The sequence below is a fragment of the Malurus melanocephalus genome, unplaced genomic scaffold (genome assembly GCF_030028575.1).
Source record: "Malurus melanocephalus ecotype Western Australia unplaced genomic scaffold, MMel_1.1 scaffold_105, whole genome shotgun sequence".
Classification (NCBI taxonomy): domain Eukaryota; kingdom Metazoa; phylum Chordata; class Aves; order Passeriformes; family Maluridae; genus Malurus; species Malurus melanocephalus.
The window spans coordinates 372,481-387,416 of NW_026623337.1; the positions used below are offsets into that span (position 1 = coordinate 372,481).

General features: G+C 39.9%; 1 protein-coding gene across 3 annotated transcripts in view; it reads right to left on the reverse strand.

Moving 5' to 3' along the window:
• NR3C2 (nuclear receptor subfamily 3 group C member 2) overlaps positions 1-14,936 on the reverse strand; it is a 188,166-nt gene that overhangs the window by 47,565 nt on the left and 125,665 nt on the right. For all 3 annotated transcript variants that reach the window (XM_057369178.1, XM_057369177.1, XM_057369179.1), the window contains one exon: positions 746-862. In XM_057369178.1, coding sequence (XP_057225161.1) covers positions 746-862 — 117 coding nt within the window. The remainder of the gene's footprint in view (positions 1-745; positions 863-14,936) is intronic.

Consider the following 14,936-nt stretch of genomic DNA (forward strand, 5'->3'; position numbering starts at 1 on the left):
TGTGCATCACAGGAAAGACCCGCAGCAGTATCCAAACTCCTGTTCACAGACAATGTCATAAACATAGGAGTGGTGGGAGGAAGGCATTTGTAATAGCATTTGCTCAGATCATGCCTTGAGACTGGACAACCACTAAAGCACATCCAGAAATGTGTCGACATTACCCCAGAAGAATTAAAACAACAGAAAAAAAAAACCATTAAAAATTTTGTTATCATACTGTTTTCAGTATGCTTTTGATAATTTAKAAGAAAACATTTTGCCTTGTTGTTGTTGGTATATGAACAATGCAGCAACATCATCAAAATTACTGCGCATCCTTACAGTCACAGAAATAAATCAATATAAATGCTGAATAAGCAACAAGGAAGTTTGAGAGGCATGTGAATTTGCCTTCATGATACTGTAACATGTTTTCCAGTATTCCAGAGAATGCTCATCACAAAAAAAAACCCCAACCCCATGCAATACTTGAAACCTTRACATTTTTAGCTTATGGTACTCTACAAAAATTACTGTCATCAGAAAACACCCACTTTTCCTTTTTTCTGTGCCATAAAATAAGTATCTCCAAACCCCAATTTAGAATGACAATAGATTTTATCAGCTATTAGGCACTTCTTCAGGATAATCCCACCTTAACACTTTTGAGATTATGCAGTTGCCAGAACTATAAAAAGTCTGCACATTTCCAATATTTTCACCTAATCAAATTAAGAGACCAAACTATTAATATTCTGCTTACCTCCTAAATTCATTCCAGCTTGCAGACATTTCTGTAATCGACAGGCTGGGCAGTTCTTCCTCCGAATCTTATCAATTATACAGTCGTTCCTTCCCGCACACAGGTAATTGTGCTGGCCTGAATGAACAAAAAATAAAATGCACCATTAGAAGATGTATTTACATAATTCCAATTTGTTCTTCTCTGCTGTTCTGCACTCATTTTGAGATTCTTATTAATGAAGACATTTTAAATTCCATTCTTTACCCTTTGCCAGTGATCTTGGTGAGTTGTAATGGGCCTTTATTATGAGCATCTCTTCTTTTTAATTTGGGAAAGAGTTTTGGTGTCACTCTCAAGAGAGAGATCTCATTACTTTCTTTTTTTTTTTTTTATTCCCTAAACAGGATTGGAATTTTTCTTCTAGTGGGAAACAAGAAATTGGTTTGAGCTTTTTCAGATCTTCTTAGGTGTGCTGTATCACAGAGCAGTCTGACAGCTTTAAGTTTGGGTACATTCTCATGCTCCAGAAGTTCAGGATATAAAGCAGAAATGCACAGCAGAGGTTCCCTTTCCCAATGCACACCACACTCTTCAACTAGTTCAACCAGGCTTAAATCACAACTATTATTTCATTTCTGTAAAGCCACACAGAAGCACTGCTGAAGAGGCAGCAGGTATTTAATGCAGAAAGGAAATACATGACAACCAGGGAAGAAGGCTGGTTTTGAGAGCTTTTGAGAACTTGGGAGACTCAAAAGGCATTTTGCTCCATGGGAGGAACACAGGCAGAGCAAATGGATCCAGTGTGTCAGGCAAGGGCACTACCACATGGCCTTTCCAAAACCTGGTGCTTGAATTTGATGTGGAAGAACAAAGGCAGCCATGAGGGGTTGGTGTAGTGTGACTGCAGAAGGAGAGGAGAGGATTATTTTAGCCACCTTGATCCAGAGGTGGCACACAGGGATCTGGGGTGGCCACAACAAATGTACAGAGACACAAGAGATGTGCAAATAATGTGAAAGTTGATGCCAACAACCAAAGGCAGCAGCAGCTGTGGGAGAGGAGGGGAAGCTCAGGAAGAACTCAGGAGCAGAACTGCACTGGAATGGGCAGGGGCTGATGCACAGGGAGAGGAGATGGACATGCAGCTCCATAAGAGGACAAGATGTATAAAATATGTTTGCCAAGCCATTTTCCACAATACTCATATGCTTCCCAGGGAAAAACAAAGAGAATGTTCATGAGATACAGGAGACCTGGCTTATGCTTTGGGCTCTTTTGGGAATTTGCCCYAAAACTTCAGCTAAGTCATTTTCTGTCTCTGCACCTGTCTTCATTTCAGCCTCCCAAGGTATCCTGTTCAGACACCGAGCTGAAATCTGGGATGTTTCTTGAATCTCTTCACTGAGCACCTCACACAAAGAAAACCAATCTCATTTGAGTAACTTACAATATTACTGTAGTATCACAAAACTGTGATCATTTAGATAATGCTTTAGAAGTTTAAAKAACAAGAAGATGGGCAAATAAGGGTTTTATTAAGGGACTTTAGCATTGTGACATAGATGAAAAAGAAGAAAACTTCAGCAAAACAAGTTACATCAGGCATAAAATCAAGTTATACAATACAGTGACAGCACCATTATCTGTCAGCTGGCCTTCAAGGACTACTAAACAACAACAACAAAAAAAGATAAAGTTCTCAGTTAATCACATAATGAAAACACGTGTATCACACAATATTTATGTTATGATGTGATCTATGCAAAAACAGACACAAAAAGAGAAAAGTCAACTTAATTYCTTTTTATATTTTTGCTCTGAACTGACTTGAGCACATACCCTAAAGAACTATCACACAGACAGCATGAAAGTAACACAAAAGGAGAAAACAAAAGCATTTAAAATTATGATATAAAGCATAAAGGTGCTTTATATTTCCTTACAAATACTGGCATACCATCCCTTTTTTTGTGGGGAGAAGGGAAAAATGGTTATTTTCTGCCAGGAATGCAGGTACACTTGCTCAGTACTCATACAATGTCCTTTGTACATCAGACTACTGCAATACCATTTTTAGGCTTCCACAGGCGGGTGCAGGCTATTAATAAGACAAGTCAGCTCCAACACTGCAAAATGAACCCCATTGCAGAACTACCCTGAAGGCAGTTTGTGCTAAAAAAAATGTATACCTGGTAAGACAAAAATTTTCACTAAAATTAAAAATCTAATGGGTTTAATAAAGAAGTTGCTATTTATGCACTCCAGGACAATTACTTGGGTTGCATTTTTAAATGTTGTGGAAGTCTTTGATTCCAACACTGTCACAATGTGGCTTCATGAGAAATATTCCCACAACAGCTGAATATTCCATAAAACACCCTTTAAATAGTTTAGGTAGCCTGCAATTATTGCTTTCTGACCTATCTACTCTAGATCAAATACTTTCAAAAAAACATGACTTAGTGAAGGTTCATCAATTTTTGAATCATGCATTTCTGAGTACTCATGTATGGTACAAAATCTGTAACTTGCTTTTTTAGTAAGCAAGGCAAAGGTCTTTCCAAACAGCAAACATCATCTTCTCTTTTTTTTAATTTCAAAAAACCCTAAAACAACATAGCTGTCATAAAGGTTACATTAATGGAAGTAAATTGAAAACCCTTAAAAAAAACAAAACAGAATAGATCAACATTCCAGCAAATCCTCCATGAAGAGTACAGCTATAAAATAATAATGAACAGTATTTTCAGTTAACATCTGTAATGAAAAAAAAACACTTCAGTTTTACAAGCAATAAAATATGGTACATTTCAAATGAAASCAAATTTGTAAAGTAAGTCAGCAAAGCAAAACCACCTCTAATGAATCAGTGTGTCCCAACTGTRCCTCTCTAAGGTCCCTCAGCTTCAGAATCAACCCAAAACCCGACATATCTGAAATTGATGCAGGGCTCTCAAGACCTTCAGGGCTCCTCAGGACCTCAACGAGGTGATGGAGGCCATCTGAAGAGAGGCTGATGTTTTTGTGGTGTGAGATCTCCAACTCTTTCAAGAGATGTATCGATCTGCCCTGTGCAGTTTGTGTTTCGCTTAATCCAGTTGTTTTTTTTTTATCCCGTTCAATCACCCACAAGTGGGCWGGAAAGTGACAGAGCAGATATTGAATTCTCATCTCCCATGTGCTAAATGCATTAAGATGAAAGTAATTTTTACTTATGCTATCATTAAGTGCACTTAAACCAGCTAATTCCTGTTCCGTCTGAAATATGGAGACACAAAAGATGTGAGCAAAATTTTCCTGTTCAAAATAAATAACTAATAGGTACCACACAGTTACACAGTAATAAGAGATAGATTTTTTTTCTCTTAGCAGTAGAGCTAGAGGAATATTGAAGTCTGCACTTTCCAGGTTATTGTGCCRCTACATACCACAGAATGACACAACCACATGCACACAAAAATACATTTTAATGTTTTCAACTCCCTCACCTCCAAAGACTCTCAATTCCCTGCTTTTATAGGCTTGCAAAAGAAAACAAAAAGGAAGTATTCATGAAATTCTCTCTTCTCTCTTACTCAGTTTTCCTGAATAAGCAAAATTCAGCAGTAAAGAAGGGGAGTAGAAAAAGCTGTTCTTATTTGGCCAATAAATTACTGCCAAAATGAGTCTACAGCACAAGTTGTGCCTTTCCCCCTTTTAAAAATCCACTACAATGATTGAGGCACCAGTCCCAAACATGACTTGCTAAGATGAACTCATGTATGTGTGCAGAGCACTCCACTTCCACACAGGTAATGCTGCAAAAGGAACAAGATGTAGGTATTTCTTGCCAGTATTATTTCTGTTCCCGTCTAGGGCAAAATTAGAAAATTACAGAAATTTCTGTAACATTCCACATGTTTTATCTTCCTCCTAAAAATGATTTTTTCCCCCCAGTTTTTCAGAGTCTAAGTCAGGAACTGCAAGTCATTAACAAGTATTCCACATTCCTGCTCTCTTGTTAAAATAGCAACTACTATGATCAAGTGTTAAATTTTGTAAGGAGAAAAGCGTAGTGCTGGAAGAGGATCCTTGTTTAATTCAAGCCCACTCATGGAAGCATGATAAGACTAGCTTAACAGTTCAGGAARGTTTTTAGTTTTCTTTCTATTTGTATTAAAATCTTCTAAGGAAAGATATCCTGCAACTTCCCTACAAGCCCTGTGTGATTAGGCCAGTGATTAGCCACTCTTGAAGTCAAGCTTCTTCCCTTTGCATTTCACCCAAATGGGAATATTCTGCRACTGGAAGATACATTCAAACTCCCCCCATAGACATTCAGAGTAATAGATCACCACCTCCTTACAACAATCTCCTGCCAAACACAAGATTTGTGTTCCCCATCTCTCTGCTGGGCTAAACAAATCCAGCTCTCTCCATCCTTCCTCACAGATCATGTTTTCCAAATCTGCCGTCAATTCCTCCTATTCTCCTCCGGCCCTTTTCCTGAAACAGGGTGCATTTTTCTCGCTGAGTTTCRCCATTGAGGCCAATAAAATGGTTATTTCCTGCATCTTGCACACACAGATCATGCTAACATCATTCCTGCTAATGCAATCGTGGACCAGAGCTGGCTTTTGGCAATGGCATTAGGCCACTGACTCACACTCGCTTGTGTCACCAACGAGCGGCTCCTCTCCTGGGGCACCGCTGCCTTCCACATGTTCTTCCTGCTTTTACCTGGCCAGACAACTCTCTTTATTCCTCTCCTACACACTCACTGCCACATCCACTGGGAAAGGCAATGAAAAAGTTCAAAATCCACTCCGGGTTCAACGTCAGAAACGGGAACGTGCCTTGGGTCCCGTGGTTGAAGAAGCCTTGCAAAAGGACAGCAAAGTGAGAAAGCAAGAGCGGCAGCTGAGCACCAAATGCAGCAGAAGTAGTTTGAAAAAAAAAAGAACCTGAGCTTTTAAAATAGTGTCTCACTGAGGCACATCAAAATGCATATAAAAGTGTCCCAATTTTCCGTCTTCCTCCACAATGAGAATTAATACTTTGACTCAGAAAATTGCAGGCAAAGTTGTCTTCTCCCTGCAGGCTGCCAGAATGCCAAGCCTTCTTCCAGGGTTTGAGAGAGGCGCTGGAAGCCACCTCCAGCCCTGCCTTGCAGATCTGCATGTAAGAGCTAGGATCYCTTTTACAGCTTCTGGGCTGGAATAAATGCTTACTTTCTGTAACACTTCCCAACTGGGGAGATTATTGCCACAGCAGCAGTGATACATATAAAAGTCTTATGGAATAAATAACATCCATTTCTGAACACTGTCCCTTCCCTTTGCCCACCAGCTTGTTAGACTGCACAAGCCCAGTCCATCCCCTCCAACCTGAGCCCCAAGCCTTCCCTGCCAAAGACAAAGCAAACACGCTGCAGAAAATCATCAGGATTTTCTAAGGGCAGTCTCTCACCTCAGGAATACCTGCTCAGCAAACAGAACTCAACAGCAGGTTCTTCTGCTTGCTGCTATAGCCCTAACGAAGGGCTTTGCCTCCTACAGCAAGGAAGCACAAATTGTGCACATCCCAAACTCTCAGTCATGCTCCCCGGCCTATGTGATGTGCTCCTTTCAAACAGCTCCAAAACCCTCACAGATTTTGGGAAACCGATGTTGTCTTTGTATCCACATAAGCACCTCAAATTAATAAAAATGAACTATTTCTACCTTGTGACAGCCAGTATACAAATAAAATTACTGCTAGGGCTTGCTACAATGATTTTGCATATACAGGAAAGGATTTCCTGTTTGACAGGAGTCGTATCRCACTATCAAGGGACAAACTGCGTATACCTGAGGTTTTCATTTCACCATCTGCAGCAGGCAGGTACTCTCAAATAGATCAGCACGATAAGAACGATGACRAATCTCTTTTCAAATATCAGTATTTGCAAACCCCCTATTTCGTACAATAAAATAAAAAAAAAAAGGGCTGCTAGTCAACGGAAATTAGGACTGCATTTTCATTTCAAATGTCCATTCGTTACACAGTTGAGGGCGCTTCTTTTTGGTTTGGGTTGTGTTTTTTTTTTTTTTTTTAAAGCAGTTGACAACTGCCCAGCAACAGCAGCCTATGTTTGCAGTCACTATTTTAGGCTACATCACATGTCAATTACATAACCTTGTTTTACTGCTCTTGAACTGGTTCGAACAACCTGGGAAAGAGATTAGGGCAGTCCCTCCCAGCCRGCCATCCATCCGCTCGCTCCGGCAGGACCTGTCCCCCCAGCACAGCTCCAGTCCCTCTCTCCATAACTGGTTACTCATTGCTAGACCCACCTGAGACATTGGATAATTAACTTCCTCAGCTCTGTTTAAACCAGWCCAGTCTGACCACGGCAAACTAATAAACTTGATTCCTTCGTGCTGGGATTTATGTGTAGCGCAGAATAAGCTGATAAATGCCACGGCCATGGTACATGAGTTAGACACGAATAGCGCCACTGCATTTCATATCGTGAATGCTCAGGGTTTGTATTTTAGATACAGAATCTCAAAGTTCCTCAAAATTCAGGGTTTATCTCCCTAATTACTCCACAGCCCCCAGCATTCCCAGACAACAGGCTTTTCAGCTGCAGACCAAGGCAGTATCTGACAAGATGACAATATTGGTCTATTATTAACATTATTATGGCGTGCTTATAGCATAGGTATCATCTAAATCCTTCCCTGAAATGAGAATTTAGAGCTTTCCCTCCTTTATAATAAATTAGAGGCTTAATTAAAATTTGTTTTGACTTTGGCAAAATATTCATCACATCTGGGATATTTCCTGCCTGMTTCTCATTCTAAATTACCTTCTGCTACTTCTAGATCCCAAGATATCTTTCACTTTCTCTACCCTTTTATATTACTGGATTATTTTTTATCTGCCATTTTAATGATATTTTTTCTATGTCTCCTTACTTTCTATGGCCCCCTCCTTTTTCCTTCCTTCAATAAAATTTGTTTTCCAACCATTTTTTTTAACCTACTTTCATCCTCAAGACTTTTACCCCTTTCAGTATCTCTTTCTCCAGTCTTCTCACTTATCTTCTAAATGTACTATTTCCTCTGTTCAACCAATAAATGTGATTTCACAGGGCACATTTGCACTGCAGTTAAATGTATGGGTACATCTGATTTAATATTCCAAAACAAAGTGTATTAAAATTGCTGGTGGCAGGGGATAAAAACTGAAATATCAAGAGCAGCATTTTCTCTGCAGGGTCTACAACACCCAGCAAGGGTTTTTTAAGAGCATGGGCACATCCCATGAGCTGGTGCTCACAGATGAACTACCAGAGCTTCCCCCAATGGTGACTGCAGATATAAAGCTGATTCCCCTTTTTTTTCTGGAAGTGGAGCCAGGAGGGCTGTGTGTCCCCAGATGCTTTATATGCAAWACTTTTCAAGTTGCCATTTATTCACCCCCCACATGCCCCTCAGAACAGAGACTCCAATGCTCTGCCAGTTTTAACATGGAGACTGTCTCGAGCTCCCTCACGTTCTCTGGAAGCTTCCACACTGGGCTGAGACCAGGCTAACAAAAACAATTGGAATGGTCTGGTGATCCTGGCAAAGGAGACGAGAAGTTATAAAAATGATTCTCACTCACTATTTTAAGCAGACTGAAAGGGCACYGATGAGAGGGATCAAGGAGAGGCAGGAAATTTGGCAAGGGAGCAYGGGATGTAGCCCAAAAGAGGCGACTATTTTCTGCAGGAGAAACCATCCAGCAGGGATGAAACCTGCTCATGACAGCAAGACAAGTGAGCACAAAAGTATTTGTCAACGCTTCATATTTAAGGTCCACACGCACATTTTTTTATGCCACGCTTCAAACACACTGCAGAATTGGGAAATCCCCTCCAAGCCTGTGTGTGGTGCTCCAGCCATCTTGTAATTCAGACAGGCTGAGCCACCAACACCAGATACGCCCCAAACTGGTCCTGAAGCCACCCCCAGGGCTCCCACTGCCATCTYCACAAAAGGCAGGGCTCATCCCAACCAGCCCATCAGCATTTGGTCACAGAGCACAGCCGAGCCCTTCCGAAATCCAGGGCAGCTAAGCAAGCTTTCAGTTCTGCTGGCTGCAAGTCTGAAGGCAGCCACATGACGGACTGTGAGATAATTCCCTTTTCATGTGGTCAAAGACAGGCTGAATGATGTCAGCACAGAAGAGGAAAAGGAAAAGGACTCGATCTTCRCAAAGCATTTCCGATTCAGTGAAATCACGCAGCGCTGGAAATCTGTTTAGGACAAAAGCCAAGGAAAAATATCTACAAATACCAAAATAATCCTGTTATCGAGTGAMATAATTTTGTTTCTGTTTCAAAACTAGTTTTCAGCTCAATTGATCTCGATTTTAGATTATAATGGATACAGTGGTACAGAGAGTGAGAATTAGAGCTTTAGATGATGTTGTTTTGACAAAATCACACATCTAATACTTTACARCATTTTCTCTCGCAGCAAGTTTCCAAATTTTTAGTTTGGTTTAAATTTTAACTGAATATTTTAAAAGTCTCTAGATGCTGTTATCTGCAGAGATAGATTTACAAGGAATCATGTTACATGCATGATGGCTACTTCTGCTTTCCCATGCTACAAATCTGATAAGGCATTCTTGACATATTACAGATTTCCAGGCACTTTAATGGAAAATCTCAATGTACAAGGAATGGTCCAAAAGGTCTGGGAAGTCTTTTAAAAATAAGTATCATGCAAAAATCTTAAAATTGCGAACGAAATGCTCTTTCATTTTTTGCTGATAYAAAGTGGTCAGCCAATCTACTACACTGACATACACGATGTAGTATCCCGCTCTACAAATAGCTCCCTGTTACAACTGGATTTCAGGAAGCACACAGTGTAAAATAAGATTTGTGTGAAATATCAAGTTCATTTAAGGGAATGTTTGAGAGGGTGTGGGGGGAGCATTCTGGAATATGGAGCACGAGTTGGTAATGTAAGGATTTCTCAATGGCTCTGGCTCCCTSAGCCATGATTAGTCAGTGAACACTAATGAAAATATTCACCTATATAAAAACATTTGTTATTTGCAAGTGCACATGAAGCTTGTAACAATCTTTATTCTTCTGAACTGCTGTGTCTGCCCCAYCATCCTGCTCATATATTAATGTATCAAACTCTCTTTGCAGTAATAATGAAGAGAGAACTTTTCACAGGACAGACAGAAAAATCAAGATGCTCAGCATTAATTCTGTGGTTTGCACCTCCATTTTAAAATCTGCAATTCTAGGCCGACTCCTTCAATAAGATGTGCTACTTATAAAATATATTATTAGAAAAATAGGCTGTTTGTTTCACAAAGTAAAACTTTCCCCAACTCTTGATCTCAGTGAAAATGTTGTTAGTTTTTTTGTTTTTAAAACTAGCTGCCCTTTGGTTTTTGCAAACATTTTGATGTTCAAGTCTGCTGTGTTCTTGCATTTAGCATGCTCAGCAGATCACAAATTTTATTCTGTGTGAATGACACATTATCTTCAAAGCATATTTTTCTCTTGCATTTTTCATGTACAGTTTACTACAGCTCAGTCTGGAAATATGCTAAATTTATAATAATGAATATTTCTATGTATAATAGCAACAATTTAAAATACTGCTAGCACATACGTTGACAGAACCCTGGTCAGTAATAATTTTCTTTTAAAGGCTGCAAGCAATACCATCACAAMAGAGCCTTTAGCACAATCTCTTGAGATCCCAAACACAGAAATGTTGACCAAAATAATATCAGATGGTCACCAAAGTGAACTTAAAAGTTCTCTGCATTTGTTTGCTGACTTTTGGAGAAGGAGTCTGTTTTACCCTTTGAACTATGTACTTGTCTCCCTATTTATTTTCTTCTTTTACTCTCTCCATTTGTTTGTCTTTATCAGGAACCTCAGCTCTCTGCTACCCAGATAAATCTGAAGAAATAAGAAAGAAGATTAGGGGATAGTAGAAAGAAGATCTGACAATTATAATGAAATTTCACAGTATGTTTAATGGTAAAATACTATAACAACCGAAAAAAAAAAGTGTAAATTCAGTAGTAGAAAGGATATTACACGAATTAAGAAGATTTCTATTTCCATSTTTAATTGGATGAGCAGGTCTTTCCAAGTACCACTCCCCAAAGTGGCTGCAGAATTTCCAGTCCCCTCCAGTCCTTGCTCACAGAACCCCTAAATGGCACCTGAAAACAAACACTTCACCCTTTGCTTACTCATCTGACCTCAASAGGCTGAGCAAAGCATCACAGAGCAGCAAAAACACTGATGAACCAAAGCTTTGCCTAATCACCCCAAGTTCTACTGGAGCTCATCCCACAAGAAAATCCCCCCCCAGCTCCTTTCAGCCAGGCACATTGGATCTGACACCTTGGCCATGGCACCAGAACCAGAATGACCTCTAAGAGATAAAAAAAAAAGAGATAAAAAAGCTTTCCTTTCCATGACAGCCACCACTTTGAGTGCCTGGATCCATGCCTTCCTTTTTGCACCTTTTTGGTAGGAATTGCAATTTGCTTTGCCACTGAAATATCTGAAGGGTTGACCTTTCACACTGGAATCATCCTAAGTCTTGAACAGCTAAAGCCATGGATGACTTGCCCTGCCTCTGACATTTTCAACACATATAAAGTTGCCACGGGGAGTTAAAAGCAAACAAGCCTTTTTTTTTTTTTTAAAGCACACAAAACTTTTCACACACATAATTCTTATGCCAGAGTGACATCTTGAAGGGATCAGACTTTTTCTTTTGCTGTAAGGGAATGGATATTCAGGTAAAACTGAATRTGTCAAATTTCAGCCCCAATGATGGCGGCCACTGAGAACAAAACTGAAAGAAGAGGCATAGAACAATAGAAAAATAATTATCTTGGGGTGTAAATGCATCATAACAGGCATAAATCTAATTACTTGATTCTRCTTTCAATTCTGCCTAATTGCTGTAATTTTTATTTCAAAAATTGCTTTACTCAATGAAAACTAAAGATTTTTTAATCTTTAATATAGGATTTGCCTCCAGAATTCACCCCTGGATTAGGGTTGATGCTCCTCCAYGGTATGCATCCTCACCCCTCGCATTCAGCTCATTTAAGAAAAACAAAATAAAAAATGCCTTTAGTTTATTCCCATTTAACTTCACCAAGGGGCAGGCTCTAACACAGATTTTTTTTAGAGTTGCAGTTTATTTTTCATAATTAGAATTCTGGTAATACTAAGCAGATTGATTGATTCTGGTAATACTAAGCAGATTGAATTCATTTTAGTCTCCTGCAAGTTGCCATTTAATACAAACTCACATGAAATGAAATGTCATTGCTTACAAGAAGTGAATCAACAGCACAAAAMCACTTTGGATTAACCTTCATAAAATACAGCAATTTTCTCATTAAAGTGACAGAGTTCAGCCAGGGTAAGAGTCCAATCTCTWCAGGAGCAGCTTCAGAGCTAAGGCTTGCAGGAGAAGTCAGGGACTATAGGGATGGTGAGGGTGGTGGTCCCTTAGTGCAAAGCCATGGTTTGAGTCTAATCACAATTCCACGTGGCTCACAACAAATTTCTGTACTCTGGAAAAGGTGGGTTTCACTGCTGGCATCAAGAGCAATTGCTTCATCATGGAAAAATGATAGTGGCTGAAGGCAAAATCCACTTGACTGAAACATGCTTTCTAAGTAAAAATGACAAAATCTGCATTAAGAAAATGGAAATTTTAAAATGGTCACTAATTAAAAAAACAGACAAATCTGCCCTCTACTTATGCCAGATATCCTTGTGATGTATCATACCCCAGATTATAGTTATGGGAGGATAATMCAGTCCTATGCTTTTCCTTATACATCCCAAATTTGCCAGGCTCTGTTTTGCCATCCTCAGAAGTAACTTTGAAACTGCCAGCATTAAAAGCCTCCCTGAAAATGTACACTTGTGTCTGAAAACACACAAAGAAAAGATCAAAATGTGAAAATTAAAAGCAGATGCACTTTATGTACTAAAAGGTTTTTCCACTCTGATAAGTGGATTATAATGAAGTGTGGCACCATGTTTCATACAATTTATTAATCCAGTCCCACTTATTTACACTCTGAAACAGCATAATGATTTCAACACTGGAGCACAGCCAAAACTCACATGCAGAAATAATTAAAAAGTTATGTGGAAGGATTGGTGGTTGCTGGTTTTTGAGGGGTTTCTAAAGAGACAGCTGGACTTTTAGTTAACCAGAAGACCAAAGTTAAAGTAGACAAGAGAAAGTGTGGAAGTGAACTCATTTTTGAAAGGGAGTAGAGACCTACAAAAAGATAACCAGAGCCTGATTTGCTCTGCCATTTCAGCTCCTCCAAGCCTGGAGAAGCTGGTGCAGAAAGATGTCCCTATACTTGTGCTGATGCAACCAAAGAAACTCCATTTAGCCAAGTTCAGATGCCTACACCGAGTAAAATGGGAAATTAGGCCATCAGTGTAAGAAATCCACTTTTGCTTTGCAGAAAAATGCAGTGCTGGTTGTCAGCTCCCTCCTGGGCATAGCACACTCCTCTGGCCTCCAGGAGCATCCYTACCCCTCACAATTCCAAGGTAATGGTCCCTGAAGATGCTGAGCCACCCAGCAGGTCAGGAATGCTTCCTTTAAAGGGTGAAGTACACAAACATGGAAACACCACTGGGAGATGCACTCATGCAGCAAATGCAGTTTGTTTATTCACTGATGCACAATGCCTGGTTCATTTTATCCACCACACTCCTTATCCACTAACCTCTCTCTACCCCTACTCCTCACCTGAAAAAACTGTTTATACAGTAAGCAAGAAATCTAGAATCCAGTTCATTGTTACTATCTGGCAAGATATATGTGATGAAAAGACCCTACACCAACTCTGGCATTCAGAATTTCTACACCAAATTCCTACTGAGGATAAGTGACTGCCAAATTCAGAGTTTATCACACTGTGAAGATATCCTGTGAAGCATCAGAGGAACGTCACTGAAGTAGGGAGAAAGGAGGAGGAGCTGCCAGCACAAGTATGGACAGAAAAATAATACAAAAGGGTGTAGTGAAATTGGAAGCAAAGATAGGAAACAAGCAACGAAATTGCATCTGGAAAAAATGCTACTGCATGTACCAAGGGAGAAATCCAAAATGAAGAGTTATCAAGGCATAGTAACAAGGCAAAATTTGAGGCAAAAAGAGACCTAGGAATAGGAGGATAATCTGGATGTAAGAATCAACATGTCAGAGGAGAAACAACTGCCAGAGAGACCCCTATCTCTTTCTGCTGGGAGCATTACACAGTGGGGCAGGCTGGCATCGCAGCGCTCTCTTCACGCATTTCTTTCGCAGCCACACCTGGAATATTGCATGCAGTTCAGGCACTTCATTACTGGAAGATATAAACAAACTGGAGGAAGTCCAGAGAAGTGGAACGGAAATGATTAGAAGCCGGAGGGACTGATTTACCAAGAAAATTTAAAGTGGCCCTTTACCCGCCCRTAACTTCTCTGATAATTAGAGACGGGAAATGATAACAGCCTGGTTCCAGTCCCCAGTCACGTGCCTTAAGCCCTTTTGCCTTGGGCACCTAGGCATGTGCCTAGCTTTAAGAATACAGAGTACACAAAGATTTTTGACCTGATGAAGAGAATAAGATTAAGGAAGGGGAAAAAAAAATTAGGCTACATACCAGCAAAATCCTCCCAGGAATTAATTACGACTAAATGAGCTACCATGAAAGATGGAGATTGCATTGCTTGAAATTTCACGTTTTACTGCTAATAATGAAAAGGGTCATTCACATCTAAAGTTTATCTTCTGTAAAACAATAGGACTGTCCAATAAAAACAGTTTTACCCACCTACACAAGCCTTTGCCGCAAATATATACAGCACCAAATTACCCTGTCCAGGTGAAGAGACCCAACTAAGCAAACATTTTTTACCCCAGACTGTRTAAGCCAGGTGGAACGGTTCTGCAAAATGACAAATTATATCCCAGCAGGAAAGTAACTGGATTAATCCAGCTCCTCACACACTGACATTGCTGTGAAGTGATTTTTAGGAAGGCAGCATTTTATGTAACTGTTGAGCTGTCAGCAGGGCTCTGCTGAAAGACACTTTAAAAGTCATGTAGCGACTGCCAGAGCCTGATCCAGGGAACGAGCTATTACCATTCACACAGGTTTTGCA